Here is a 14,990-nt window from a genome sequence, read left to right on the forward strand (position 1 = left end):
CAAAATTAGATATGTGTCCACTCCTTTCAGGTACGCAGTGGATTATCTCCCATGAATCTACAGCAAAATGTGCCAATACAATATTTTCACATAGGTAAGCCACTTTTGACCAGACAATTATCCTGCAGCCAACACTGTAGGGGAAATGTAGCAAGAGTTGGCAACTACTTGAATGACAAATTGGGTCTGCCATTGTGAAGGCCCTTTTTAAAGAACTCTTCTTCTTTCTGATTCACAGAAGGTATTTTTTGTATGCAAAGCCTCCAATGATGCCCATATGCTTTAAAAGGACCTATGGAAAAAGATTTTCTTCAAGTGACAAGCCCGGATCGGTCAGCCATAATAATTTGCCCTATATCAGGGCAGCACATTACATCTACAGCTCCATAAGCCTAATAGTTTTGTGCCATTTGTCTGGTAGGAGATCAGATCTGTAGCTGTAATGTGCAGACTTGTTTGCATTGTTAGTCACCATGAGCTGCTTCTTGTCAGGCACTCAATTTGTGTGAAAATTTGTAGGCTTTTCCTGTATATAGAGTAGTGCTTCCTTCAGCAGCGGCGCAAGTACACAGTTACAATGGTGACATTGTTGGATGGGGAGAAGATATGGTGAATGTTTGGAAAACCCCCGGTAACTCTTGTAAACCTGGTGTCGCTGGTCCTTTTAACATATCATATTTTTGCCTGGATTTATCGCTTTTAGGGACTGGTCATAGATCATAGGGAGCGTCTTACTTATCACACTGTTCTACAGGTATTTCCAACTAATTCTTGAGTTTTCCTCACAAGCCAAATTTCTTTATATACTTGTAACTGACTCTAGTGATGGGCAACAGAATCAAAATGAATTGTTCCCCCTTCACTGTTTAGTGCACTCACACTGTCTTTGCAGTCTGTGTTGGCGACATACTTTGGAAGGAACTTCCGACATATGGCACATGTTGAAAAAATTGTATAGTGTGTGGTATATTTTTCTTTTTCTACTATGCTATTCCCTAAAGTTGAAAAAAGGTATATCAACATATTCCAGCCCAATGGATGACAAAAGGACACCCCTATTAAGGAAAGCACTTGAGAAGCGATAATGGTTATATTTGACTTCTACCTAGTAGCACTGGGATTATATTATTGCAGATGTTACAAAATTTCTTGATTTTTAACTTACTATGTCAAGGCTGACCTCCAAAGAAATGCAGATTTCGGGTTTATGATTCTTTATTGGTTAGCACTGGCTTTATTGGTTGCAGGGCAACATCTGCATACAGTTTGGATGTTCTGCCTGTGTTAACGTGGGTTTCCATCAAGACTCAAAAACAAAACAAAAAAAAAACACCCTGACAGTTGTATATGCTTGAGAGGGAAATTCAAATGTGAATCCCATTGGGAACTGGGATTTACAGTATGTGAGTGATGAGTCTCTGCACAGCGCGAAGGAATATTTTGGTGCTCTATAGGATTCAGGTTTGTTAGCTTCAATGTTTGGCTGTTTCACATGGCTGTGTACAGTCCATGTGACGGCCATATTTCCCGGACTGACAGCGGGTTGTGTGAGCCGAACTCACTGCATCATGGTGATGTATGATGCTGTGAGTTCCAGCCCAACAGGGGGTCTACTGTCCCATACACACTGCATCGTTCCAGCATGGGACAATAGGTCTGTGGTTGAGTTGGAGCTCACAGCAACATAGATCTCTAGGATGCAGTGAGTTCAGGTCACATAAGCCACGGTCATTCCGGGAAATGGGGCCGTCACACAGATGGCATTTCACAGACTGCACTTGGCCATGTACAAACAGCGTAAGGCTACATTCACACATCAGTGAAAACAGCTGTCACACGTCCGTTTTAAGAACAATGGCAGTCTATGGGGTTATTCACACGGCTGATTTTTTTGACAGCCAGTGAATTATGGATGTCAAAAAATAGAACATTTTGTTCGTTTTCACGGACCGAAAGCCCCCATACATTTTAAGGGGAACATTTTTAACATCCATTTCTCAGAAAGGCATTAGTGAAAAAAACATCCGTTAAAAACAGACTATTTGTAGCTAATATGAGTATGCGGGCATCGGTTTTCTTTCTGACGAGTCTCTGCATATTTGCCGGGTTGCGGGCGGATCTCCGCCGGTCCCCAATAATAGTTAATGGGGTTGGATGGGGACTTCCAAGCTTCCAGCAATGCTTGAATAGGTCCATAATACGGAAGGTGCGGAACGGAGGCACTGAAGCGCTATGGAGTGCTTCCGTGGTTTTCTGTCCGTGTCTTCGAACCGCAAAAAAATAGAACATGTTCTATTTTTTTGCGGTGCAGACAGATCACAGACCCATTCAAGTTGAATGGGTCTGAATCTATTGGCGCAAGCCACATGGATGGTGCCCGTGCATTGGGGACCGCAATTTGAGGTTCCCAATGCACGTAATGGGCGTCACAAGTTCGTGTGCATGAGCCCTTAGGGTGGTATTACACTGCCTGATCTTCAGGCAGTGCGAGCACCAATGGATTAGAACACTCATTTGCAGAGGCCTGATTACACAGGTCATTGCAAACTGAATGTGGGTAAAATGATTGCTACTGCAGTCCTGCCTCCCTCATTCTCTTCAATTCATTATTGCAGCATATCCCTGATTACAGCTGATGATCGATCGTTTGCTCGTTGATTGGCTGCTCGATTATACGATCCAATAATCAGGTACAAGTGCTCCTATCAACGCTTGTTCACAATACATGGCCTGAAATTGTGCAGTGTAATAGAACTTTATTCATTGCGTACTTTTCATCGGATAACCCTTTTAAATCTGCACATAATCGCTTTGACCCGTGTGGAGGGTTCAGCCCTTCTGCAGGTCATCTAGGAATTAGCATTGAACATCATTTCCTGAGTCTGTATTTTTTTTACCCCTAAAGCCACATTTTACTAAGCATTCTGTATTAGGAATGCTATTATTTTCCCTTATAACCATGTTATCGCGCGGGTAAATAATAATAATGTTTTAAGGGAAAATAATACAGTAAATAGACTTTTATCAATTGTCTTACATCATCTCCTCCCCATTCTTGCACAACCCCTTTAATAAAGTGATACATGGCATTAACCCCATTATTGTTTTAATGCAGGAGCTGAAAACCTGGCATGGTCTTAGGCCTCATGCACACAACCGTTGGGTGTTTTGCCGCCCGCAAAACACGGATACTGGCCGCATGCATTCCACGTTTTGCTGATTGGAACAGCTGGCCCCCAATAGGACAGTCCTATCCTTATTCATAATGCGGACAATAACAGGACATGTTCTATTTTTTTGCGGATCGGCCATGTGGACATATGGACACAGAATCCACACGGAGTCATCATTTCCGATTTTTGGGGCCCCATTGGAGTGAATACGGGCTGCAAAAAAAAAACAGAACGGACACAGAATAAAATACATTTGTGTGCATGAGCCCTTATCCTGCTGACACAGGTATATGACTTGTTAGGATATGTTCACACAGTGGATTTTGACACTGTCAAAGGAACATCTCCTTTTTTTGGTATGGTCACGGCTTTTATCCACAAACGAGTTTTCAGCCTCTAAATGTAAATGAGTTTCCATTCACTAACAGCAAGCAGAAAACTACTGAGAGAACATAATACCATCAATAAGCTTTATTTACATGACATAAGAAAACACCTTAAGCATTCATATGATCAGGGGCGTAACTATAGGGGAAGCAGGGGAAGCGGCTGCTTTGGGGCCCTGACCCAGAAGGGGCCCATCCAGGAGGAGGAGGACTAAAGGATTTGGTCAGGGCCCCCTCAACAGTATTACACAATGAAATTATATGCAGTGACAGTATAGACAGTGTAGAAAACAGATGGAACAGCGGCTGGGCCTGGTCTGAGAGAGCGATCTTTACTAGCCACAGGAATGGGGGCGGCATGAAAGGAAGGGGTTGCGAAAAAATTACTGGGGGAGGGGGGCCCCATTCAAAAATTTGCTGTGGGGCCCAGTCATTTCTAGCTACGCCACTGCATATGATCCCATCTTGTTTCCCGAGTTCCTCTAGTAAAGGTAAGATTACATATGGCCAGCTGCATCCTGACCTGAGCCGAGTCATCTTCTCTGCATTATCATTTTGACCATAGGCATGTGCAAACATAAAGATTTACTGGAAACAAGTAATTACTGAGCTTTGCCCACATAAACCACTTGTTTTCTGTACAAATAAACTGTTTTGAACACAATCAGTGCATTATAGGAAATACCGTGTGAGGGCTCATGCACACAACGTATTTATTTTCAGTTTCCGTGCAGGTTCTTTTTTTGCGGCCTGTATGCAGATCCTTTCATTTTAATGAGTCCACCTAAAAAACGAAAATTACCCCGTATCCATTCCGCTTCCGCATGTCCATTCTGCAAAAAAATTAAAACATGTCCTATTATTGCCCGTATTGCGAACAAGAATAGGACTGTTCTATTATGGGCTGGACGTTCCGTTGCGCTAAAGGCGGAATGCACAAAGCCGGTGTCCGTGTGTTGCGGATCCGCAATTTGCGGACCACAAAACAGGCAGCAGCAGTCGTGTGCATAAGGCCTAATTCCTATTATCTAGAGCAGGGGTGCATAACCTTTTCTGAATGGGGGCCACATTGTCAGACTGAAGGAAACCCAAAGGCCGAAAATAAGTTGAAGGGGTATTAACTGAAATACTGTATTTATGGCGTATTGTACATACAGTATACACCATAAATGTCTGGTTACACCTCCAGGATTCCCCTCTAATGGGAGAATACAAGAAAAATGCATGTGAAGCTGCCACAAGACATATAGTCTGTTACCAGATGGTTGGGGGCCGCGCAGAATGATATTGATGGCGGCATGTGGCCCCCGGGCCGCTGGTTGTGCACCGCTAATTTAGAGTTCGGTTAAAGGGATTCTGTCCCCTCTTTTTACCCTATAGAGATGCGGACATGCACGGCTAGATCGCCGCTAGCATGTCCGTAATATACTTGTCCCATATCTCTGACTGGTTTTATTGAGTGTAAAAAATGATTTTATACAGTCAGGTCCATAAATATTGGGACATCGACACAATTCTAACATTTTTGGCTCTATACACCACCACAATGGATTTGAAATGAAACAAACAAGATGTGCTTTACCTGCAGACTGTGAAATGCATGCTCAATCGGATTCAGGTCAGGTGATTGACTTGGCCATTGCATAACATTCCACTTCTTTCCCTGAAAAAACTCTTTGTTTGCTTTTGCAGTATGCTTTGGGTCATTGTCCATCTGCACTGTGAAGCGCCGTCCAATGAGTTCTGAAGCATTTGGCTGAATATGAGCAGATAATATTGCCCGAAACACTTCAGAATTCATCCTGCTGCTTTTGTCAGCAGTCACATCATCAATAAATACAAGAGAACCAGTTCCATTGGCAGCCATACATGCCCACGCCATGACACTACCACCACCATGCTTCACTGATGAGGTGGTATGCTTAAAATCATGAGCAGTTACTTTCCTTCTCCATACTCTTCTCTTCCCATCACTCTGGTACAAGTTGATCTTGGTCTCATCTGTCCTTAGGATGTTGTTCCAGAACTGTGAAGGCTTTTTTAGATGTCGTTTGGCAAACTCTAATCTGTCCTTCCTGTTTTTGAGGCTCACCAATGGTTTACATCTTGGGGTGAACCCTCTGTATTCATTCTGGTGAAGTCTTCTCTTGATTGTTGACTTTGACACACATACACCTACCTCCTGGAGAGTGTTCTTGATCTGGCCAACTGTTGTGAAGGGTGTTTTCTTTACCAGGAAAGAATTCTTCGGTCATCCACCACAGTTGTTTTCCGTGGTCTTCCGGGTCTTTTGGTGTTGCTGAGCTCACCGATGCGTTCCTTCTTTTTAAGAATGTTCCAAACAGTTGTATTGGCCACGCCTAATGTTTTTGCTATCTCTCTGATGGGTTTGTTTTGTTTTTTCAGCCTAATGATGACTTGCTTCACTGATAGTGACAGCTCTTTGGATCTCATCTTGAGAGTTGACAGCAACAGATTCCAAATGCAAATAGCACACTTGAAATGAACTCTGGTCCTTTTATCTGCTCATTGTAATTGGGATAATGAGGGAATAACAGACACCTGGCCATAGAACAGCTGAGAAGCCAATTGTCCCATTACTTTTGGTCCCTTAACAAGTGGGAGGCACATATGCAAACTGTTGTAATTCCTACGCCGTTCACCTGATTTGGATGTAAATACCCTAAAATTAAAGCTGACAGTCTGCAGTTAAAGAACATCTTGTTCGTTTCATTTCAAATCCATTGTGGTGGTGTAAAGAGCCAAAAATGTTAGAAATGTGTCAATGTCCCAATATTTATGGACCTGACTGTATATATGTAAATTAGCCTGGTAAGGAGCCCAAGGGGCTGTACTAAACGTTCTGGAGCCTCCCCCCCCCCCCCCCCCCCCCCGCTGTGAAGGAGCCCAGCACCACCTGTATCCACGAATCTCCCCCTTGCTCACAAAGTGAGATCGCCGTAATCTCGCAGTGCACGAGCTCGCGCATGTGCAGTTCCTTCCCTGAGGCTGATACCAGCACAGGGAAGGAACACTATGCCGGCACTGCGCATGTGCGAGCTCGCGCACCGCGAGATTACGGCGATCTGACTTACTGAGCAAGGAGGAGATTCCTAGATACAGGCGGTGCTGGGCTCCTTCACAGGGGGGCATGGCTGGGCTCCAGAACGGTTAGTACAGGCCCTTGGGCTCCTTACCAGGCTGATTTACATATATATAAAATCATTTTTTACACTCAATAAAACCAGTCAGAGATATGGGACAGGTATATTGCGGACATGCTAGCGGCAATCTAGCCGTGCATGTCGTCATCTCTATAGGGTAAAAAGAGGTGACAGAATCCCTTTAAGAGCTGATGATGTTAATTGAAGAGGTTGAATGCTTTTTCCCCAGAATCAGCGGAGCTCTTCTCCATAGGCCTTATCTGGTATTGCAGCTGTACTAAATTTTTTTTGTAAATTACATTCAAGAAAATTTGGAATGAGCTGCAATATCAGACACAACCCATGGACAAAAGTGGTGCAGTTTCTCAGTTAAAAAAATATAATTTTTTCTAGTTTTGCATTATCCCTTATATATGAGCATTCTTTGTTCCTGTCTAAAGCTGCGTTCAGAATGATGTTAGCTTCTTGACAGCAGTGCATCTTGGGAGCTCAGATGACGATTAGGTCATATACCAAAAAAAATCCACAAAAAAAAGCTATACAGGCTTAGTACCTAACTTGATAAAATATAACTTTTAATTGTATACGGTATGTTTTAAACTCAATTGTGAGCAAAACAAAAATGTATTAAAAATAAACTGTTCCCTCTAATATCTTTGTGTTTAGTTAATAATGGCAGGGATGTGCACTCTCCCTAATAAATCACATAGGTGCTGCTAAGGCCCCTTTTACACGGGCGAGCCTGACCCATTTACTTCAATGGGGCTGTGTACATGAGCATTGTTTTTCACGCAGCACTTGTGCGTTGCGTGAAAATCGCAGCAGGTTCTATATTCTGTGTTTTTCACTCAACGCAGGCCCCATAGAAATGAATGGGGCTGCGTGAAAACTGCATAGCATCCGCAAGCAAGTGCGGATGCGGTGCGATTTTCACACATGGTTGCTAGGAGATGATGTTAGTAAATAGGGATGAGCAACCCCGGACCCCATTAACCACCTCAGCTCCCCTAGCTTAAACACCCTTAATGACCAGACCACTTTTTACAATTCTGCACTACACAACTTTCACGTTTTATTGCTCGGTCATACAACTTACCACCCAAATGAATTTTACCTCCTTTTCTTCTCACTAATAGAGCTTTCATTTGGTGGTATTTCATTGCTGCTGACATTTTTACTTTTTTGTTATTAATCGAAATTTACTGAAATTTTTGCAAAAAAATGTAATTTTTCACTTTCAGTTGTAATTTTTTTTTAAAAAAAAAAGACATTTCTATATAAATTTTTCTCAAAATTTATTGTTCTACATGTCTTTGATAAAAAAAAATGTTTGGTTAAAAAAAAAATGGTTTGGGTAAAAGTTATAGCGTTTACAAACTATGGTACAAAAATGTGAATTTCCGCTTTTTGAAGCAGCTCTGACTTTCTGAGCACCTGTCATGTTTCCTGAGGTTCTACAATGCCCAGACAGTAAAAACACCCCACAAATGACCCCATTTCGGAAAGTAGACACCCTAAGGTATTCGCTGATGGGCATAGTGAGTTCATAGAACTTTTTATTTTTTGTCACAAGTTAGCGGAAAATGATGATTTTTTTTTTTTCCTTACAAAGTCTCATATTCCACTAACTTGTGACAAAAAATAAAAACTTCCATGAACTCACTATGCCCATCACGAAATACCTTGGGGTGTCTTCTTTCCAAAATGGGGTCACTTGTGGGGTAGTTATACTGCCCTGGCATTTTAGGGGCCCTAATGCGTGAGAAGTAGTTTGAAATCAAAATGTGTAAAAAATGCCCTGTGAACTCCTAAAGGTGCTCTTTGGAATGTGGGCCCCTTTGCCCACCTATGCTGCAAAAAAGTGTCACACATGTGCTATCGCTGTACTCAGGAGAAGTTGGGCAATGTGTTTTGGGGTGTCTTTTTACACATGCCCATGCTGGGTGAGAGAAATATCTCTGTAAATTGACAACTTTGTATAATTTTTTTTTTAAAGTTGTCATTTACAGAGATATTTTTCACACACAGTATGGGTATATGTAAAAATACACCCCAAAACACATTGCCCTACTTCTCCTGAGTACGGCGATACCACATGTGTGCCACTTTTTTGCAGCCTAGGTGGGCAAAGGGGCCCAAATTCCAATGAGAATCTTTACGATTTCACAGGGCATTTTTTACGCATTTGGATTCCAAACTACTTCTCACGCTTTAGGGCCCCTAAAATGCCAGGGCAGTATAAATACCCCACAAGTGACCCCATTTTGGAAAGAAGACACCCCAAGGTATTCCGTGAGGGGTATGGCGAGTTCCTAGAATTTTTTTTTTTTTGGCACAAGTTAGCGGAAAATGATTTCTTTTTTTTAATTTTTTTTTTTCTCTTACAAAGTCTCATATTCCACTAACTTGTGACAAAAAATAAAATTTTACATGAACTCGCCATGCCCCTCACGAAATACCTTGGGGTGTCTTCTTTCCAAAATGGGGTCACATGTGGGGTATTTATACTGCCCTGGCATTTTAGGGGCCCTAAAGCGTGAGAAGAAGTCTGGAATATAAATGTCTAAAAAATTTTACGCATTTGGATTCCGTGAGGGGTATGGTGAGTTCATGTGAGATTTTATTTTTTGTCACAAGTTAGTGGAATATGAGACTTTGTAATAAAAAACAAAAAACAAAAAAATCTATTTCCACTAACTTGTGCCAAAATAATGTCTGAATGGAGCCTTACAGGGGGGTGATCAATGACAGGGGGGTGATCAGGGAGCCTATATGGGGTGATCACCACCCTGTCATTGATCACCCCCCTGTAAGGCTCCTTTCAGACGTCCGTATGTGTTTTGCGGATCCGATCCATGGATCCGTGGATCCGTAAAACACATACGGACGTCTGTCAAAATCGCCTGTGTGCGCGCGTTCACAGGAAATCTCGCGTCTCGCGAGATGACGCGTATATGCGTGACTCTGCCTGAGTGAGCCGCCTCCGGAACGCTTTTTCCGATAGTGTGCAAGCACGACCACCACTGATGGATTGCAGGGTGGTCGTAACCATGGAAACGAGCAGTGTATAATGTGATGGAAAAATGAATCCAGCCAGCAAAGGAGGCAATATGGACAATCACAATACATTAGTAAGTGCCTTGTATTAACTTTCTCTACATAATAATTTCTATTTGCTGAAGCGAGACAACCCCTTTAACCCCTCTAACCCTACTTCTACATTGGGATATAGTTGTTGCCACTTTGTGATTTCTTGCTTCTTCTTTTGCCTAGACCCATTTCTTATATACAGCTCTGACGCTGAAGGATGCCTGGAGGTTCAGGACTCTGTGGTTCGTGTCACCCGGCCGTGTAACACCAGCTCACCCATGCAGCAATGGCTCTGGGTTTCAAAAAGGAGGCTCTTCAATATCGGCAACTTGCAGTGCCTAATGTCTGTTACCAACGACTCATCGAATACACTCTCTACCTACCAATGTGATGAGAACCTTTTCTTTATTGGGAGATGTGAATCCTTTATAGAAGTCTTCAATGCTGCTCTACTACCGCAGACCTCTAATGCCACCGGCTTACTTCTGCCACCAGCTAAAACGAAAAACCAGTGGCTGATCTTTGGAACTAACAAAAGCATCTGTTCTGCCACGTTTCAAGGTAAGGATTTTGTCATGGATATAGTTTAACCACCAATTTATTTTTCACATACCATAAATGATCAGTGCTGAAAGATACCTTTGCAATGACACTTTAAAGGGGTTTTCCAAGCTATTTTAACTGATGAACTCTCCTCTGGATAGGTCACCAGTATCTGATCGTGGGGGTCCGACACACGGGACCCCACCAATCAGCTGTTTGGGAAGGCATCGCAGTAGTGCAGCTTTGCCTAGGCATCAGTAAAAAAAAGTCTTGTTTAAAGGGGGTTTTCCAGGACTTAGAAACTGATGGTCTATCCTCAGGATAGGTTATTAAAATCAGATTGGTAGGGGTATTATGGCACCCTGCACCTCCACCAATCAGCTGGTTCAGACAACCACTGGAAACTACACAGTGTGGGGAGCTGGAAACAAACATCTCCATACACTGTGTAGTGGCCATGCCGGGGTACTGCAGCTCACCTCCCAATCAAGTGAATGGAAGCTGAGCCACAGCACGCTGACTGTATGGAGCCTTCTGCCTCCACTCTGTACACTGCAGCTGCCCAAAACAGCTGATCGGTGGGTGTGCCAGGGGTCACAACCCCACTGATCTGATCCTGAGGATAGGTCATCAATATCTGCAGCACGGCTAACCCCTTTAAGATTGTGTTCACATATGCGTTGGATACATCAGGCACTGTTGGTGTCCGTCTTGTGGTGAATCCAGCATTGCTGCTTTCATTTTTCTATTTTCCTATAGCCTCAAAGGGGAATTCACAGTTTTACCAGGCGCAAGGGGGGAATTTATCAAACTGGTGTAAAGGAAAATCTTAGTTACCCATAGCAGCCAATCAGATTTCACCTTTCATTTTCCAAGGGAGCTCTAAAAAATGAAAGGTGGAATCTGATTACACTACTTTGATAAATGACCCATATGTGTTTTAAATGTCCTTTTAATTCAGATTTTTAAACATCTTGCATATGGTCATCTTACATTCATGTGGGCAGCTCATCGACCAGTCTTCTCCTTCATGTTTTTCTTATAACCTTAGGCCTCTTGCACACAAACGTTTTTTTTTCCCGTTTGCGTTCAGTTTTTTGCGTTCCGTATACGGACCGTATACGGAACCATTAATTTCAATGGATCCGCAAAAAAACGGAAGGTACTCCGTATGCCTTCCGTTTCCATATTTCCGTTTTTCCTTTCCATTCAAAGATAGAACAGTACTATCCTTGTCCGTTATGCGGACAATAATAGGACATGTTCTATCAGAGGCCAGTTGTTTCGTTCCGCAAAAAACGGAATGCATGCGGACTTCATCCGTATTTTTTGCGGATCCGTTTTTTTGCAGACTGCAAAATACTGAAAAAGCCATACGGTCGTGTGCAAGAGGCCTTACTGATCCAAGGATTAAATCTTCTGTTTGCCTACACAGATATTTACACTATTCAAGGAAATTCCAATGGTCGCCCCTGCGCCATCCCTTTTAAGTACGACAATCAATGGTTCTATAGCTGCACCAGCACAGGTCGGGAAGATGGACACCTCTGGTGTGCGACCACTGTTGACTATGGCAAAGATGAAAAGTGGGGTTTCTGTCCTGTAAAAAGTAAGTTTGAGTGTGTTTTATTTCAGAGGAATATGGGGACAAGGTATTAAGGGAGTTGCGCCAGTGTTCTTATTGTAAAAAAGCCATGATTGCACAAAATGTTGTAACATTTTCAGCCATTCTCATCACTTGTCAACAAAAGCAGGAGGGGCTTAGTTCTAAGGGGTGGGGTCACAGTCAGTCCATCAGATTAACGGAAGTTTTCGCCAGGACCTGTCGCGTGACACGTCGCTTTGTAGTTGTACACAGTCCGCTCTCCTCATATTCATGAGCTCCCGGCTCTCCCTGCCATTGACTGCTATAAGAAGAAAGATGCCCATAAGGCCATAGTTACATGACCATGGCATGGCCATGCCTGTTTTACGCAAAACATGGGCACCAGCTATGTGCACTCCGCATTGCGGTGGGGCCCATTGACTTCAATGGGTCCACAATCTGCAGTCAAAGATAGGAGGCTCGGACCCAGAAGCACACGGAATTACACAGAAAGGTTTCCATGTGCATGCCTTCACGCTGCAAAAGATAGAACATGTCCTATGGGTCAATGGGTCTGCTCCGTGATGCGGAATGCACACAGCTGGTGCCCGTGTTTTGTGGATCCGTGGTTTGCAGTCCCCAAATCAGGCATGGCTGTCCCACGGTTATGTGAATACGACCTATGTGGCAGAGGGGTTTGACTCAGAGCCTGTGTTCTGTACTAACAGACTTCTATGCTTGGCTCACCCTGGATCTGCTCAATACTGATTTTAGCAAAATGACTGGGTCAAGTCAAGAAAGTGTCCCAGTGCTTTGCTCAGGGTCTCTATCATTAGTTTATACCGCCGGCAGATAAGGCAGCATAAAAAGAAATTGTGACCAAGGGTTGTGCGAGTTAAAAAGTCTGGCTGCTCTTGAAAATGTGCTAAAATAACAAAGTAATCGATACTCACCCGTTTTCTCCCCTGCCGCTTCCCGCGTGGCCTGCTGCAGTTTATTTCTTGGCTGCAGTGGTGATGTTCTCTGCCCAAACGGTCACCAATGTAGCCAATCACTGGCCTCAGCAGTTGTGTCCAGTATACTGCTGAAGCCATTGACTGGCTGCAGGGTGATTTGTGTGTGCACAGAACATCACCACTGCAGCCAGGAAGATCACTGGAAGCAGCAGGGGAGAAAAGTGGTAAGTAAGGCTTCTTTTTTTAATTTAGCACATTTACGGCTCATGCACGCGACCGTTGTTGTTTTGCGGTCCGCAAATTGCGGATACTCAAAACACGGATACCGTCCGTGTGCATTCCGTATTTTGCAAAACGGAAAAGCTGGCCCCTAATAGAACAGTCCTATCCTTGTCCGTAATGCGGACAATAAAAGGACATGTTCTTTTTTTTTGCAGAACGGCCATGTAGACATACGGAAACGGAATGCACACTGAGTCATTTCCATTTTTTGGCAGCCCCATTGAAGTGAATGGTTCCGCATACGGGCCACAAAAAATGTAACGGACAAGGAAAAATAATACGTTTGTGTACATGAGGCCTGCTTGAGTTTATTTAACTTGGATAATCCCTTTTTAGACAGCATGATGTACTCAGATTCAAATGTGTGATTTGTTAAGTGAATGTTTCTTTTTATTATGTACCATGTCCTCTAAGAATATGGACATTTTTAAATGTTTATTCATAGTTGATCATCAGTATGAAATGCAGACTCATTTCCGCATATCAAGGCATATCAAGGTGCTGATTAGACAGCATGAATATTGCACAGGTGTGCCTTAGACTGCCCACAATAAAAGAGCACTTTGAAATATGCACAGTTTTGCCTTACGGGAGGGGTCAGAAAACCAGTCAGTATCTGGTGTGGCCACCATTTGCCTCACGCAGTGCAACACATCTCCGTCGCATAGAGTTGATCAGGTTGTTGATTGTGGCTTGTGGAATCTTGGTATACTCCTCTTCAAGAGCTGTGTGAAGCTGCAGAATATTGGCAGGAACTGGAACAAGCTGTTGTATACGCCGATCCAGAGCATCCCAAACATGCTCAATGGGTGACATGTCCGGTGAGTATGCTGGCCATGCAAGAACTGGGATGTTTTTAGCTTCCAGGAATTGTGTACAGATCCTTGCAATATGGGGCCGTGCATTATCATGCTGCAACATGAGGTGATGGTCGTGGATGAATCGTACAACAATGGGCCTCAGGATCTCATCACGGTATCTCTGTGCATTCAAAATGCCATCAATAAAATGCACCTGTGTTCATTGTCCATAACATACGCTTGCCCGCACCATAACCCCACCGCCACCATGGGCCACTCGATCCACAACATTGACGTCAGCAAACCGCTCACCCACACGATGCCTGCCATCTGCCCTGAACAGTTAAAACCGGGATTCATCCGTGAACAGAGCGCCTCTCCAACGTGCCAGACGCCATCGAATGTGAGCTTTTGCCCACTCAAGTCTGTTACGACGATGAACTGCTGTCAGGTCCAGACCCCGATGAGGACGACGAGCATGCAGATGAGTTTCCCTGATAAGGTTTCTGACAGTTTGTGCAGAAATTCTTTGGTTATGCAAACCGATTGTTGCTGCAGCTGTCCGGGTGGTTGGTCTCAGATGATCATGGAGGTGAACATGCTGGATGTGGAGGTCCTGGGCTGGTGTGGTTACATGTGGTCTGCGGTTGTGAGGCCGGTTGGATGTACTGCCAAATTCTCTAAAACGCCTTTGGAGACAGCTTATGGTAGAGAAATGAACATTCATTGCACGGGCAACAGCTCTGGTAGACATTACTGCAGTCAGCATGCCAATTGCATGCTCCCTCAAACGTTGCAACATCTGTGGCATTGTGCTGTGTAATCAAACTGCACATTTCAGAGTGGCCTCTTATTGTGGGCAGTCTAAGGCTACTTTCACACTACCATTCAGAGCGGGTCCGTCTGATGTCTGCACAGACGGATCCGCTCATATAATGCAGACTTGGGATCCGTTCAGAACGGATCTGTCTGCATTATATTGTAGAAAAAATTCTAAGTGTGAAAGTATCT

The 14,990-nt window shown here is 43.6% G+C and overlaps 1 protein-coding gene across 2 annotated transcripts in view; it reads left to right on the forward strand.

The window, feature by feature from the left end:
• MRC2 (mannose receptor C type 2) overlaps positions 1 to 14,990 on the forward strand; it is a 79,625-nt gene that overhangs the window by 18,137 nt on the left and 46,498 nt on the right. For both annotated transcript variants that reach the window (XM_040436902.1, XM_040436903.1), the window contains exons 2-3: positions 9,997 to 10,374; positions 11,792 to 11,965. In XM_040436902.1, the coding sequence (XP_040292836.1) occupies positions 9,997 to 10,374; positions 11,792 to 11,965 (552 nt within the window). The remainder of the gene's footprint in view (positions 1 to 9,996; positions 10,375 to 11,791; positions 11,966 to 14,990) is intronic.

The sequence above is a fragment of the Bufo bufo genome, chromosome 6, assembly GCF_905171765.1.
Source record: "Bufo bufo chromosome 6, aBufBuf1.1, whole genome shotgun sequence".
In the NCBI taxonomy this organism is placed as follows: domain Eukaryota; kingdom Metazoa; phylum Chordata; class Amphibia; order Anura; family Bufonidae; genus Bufo; species Bufo bufo.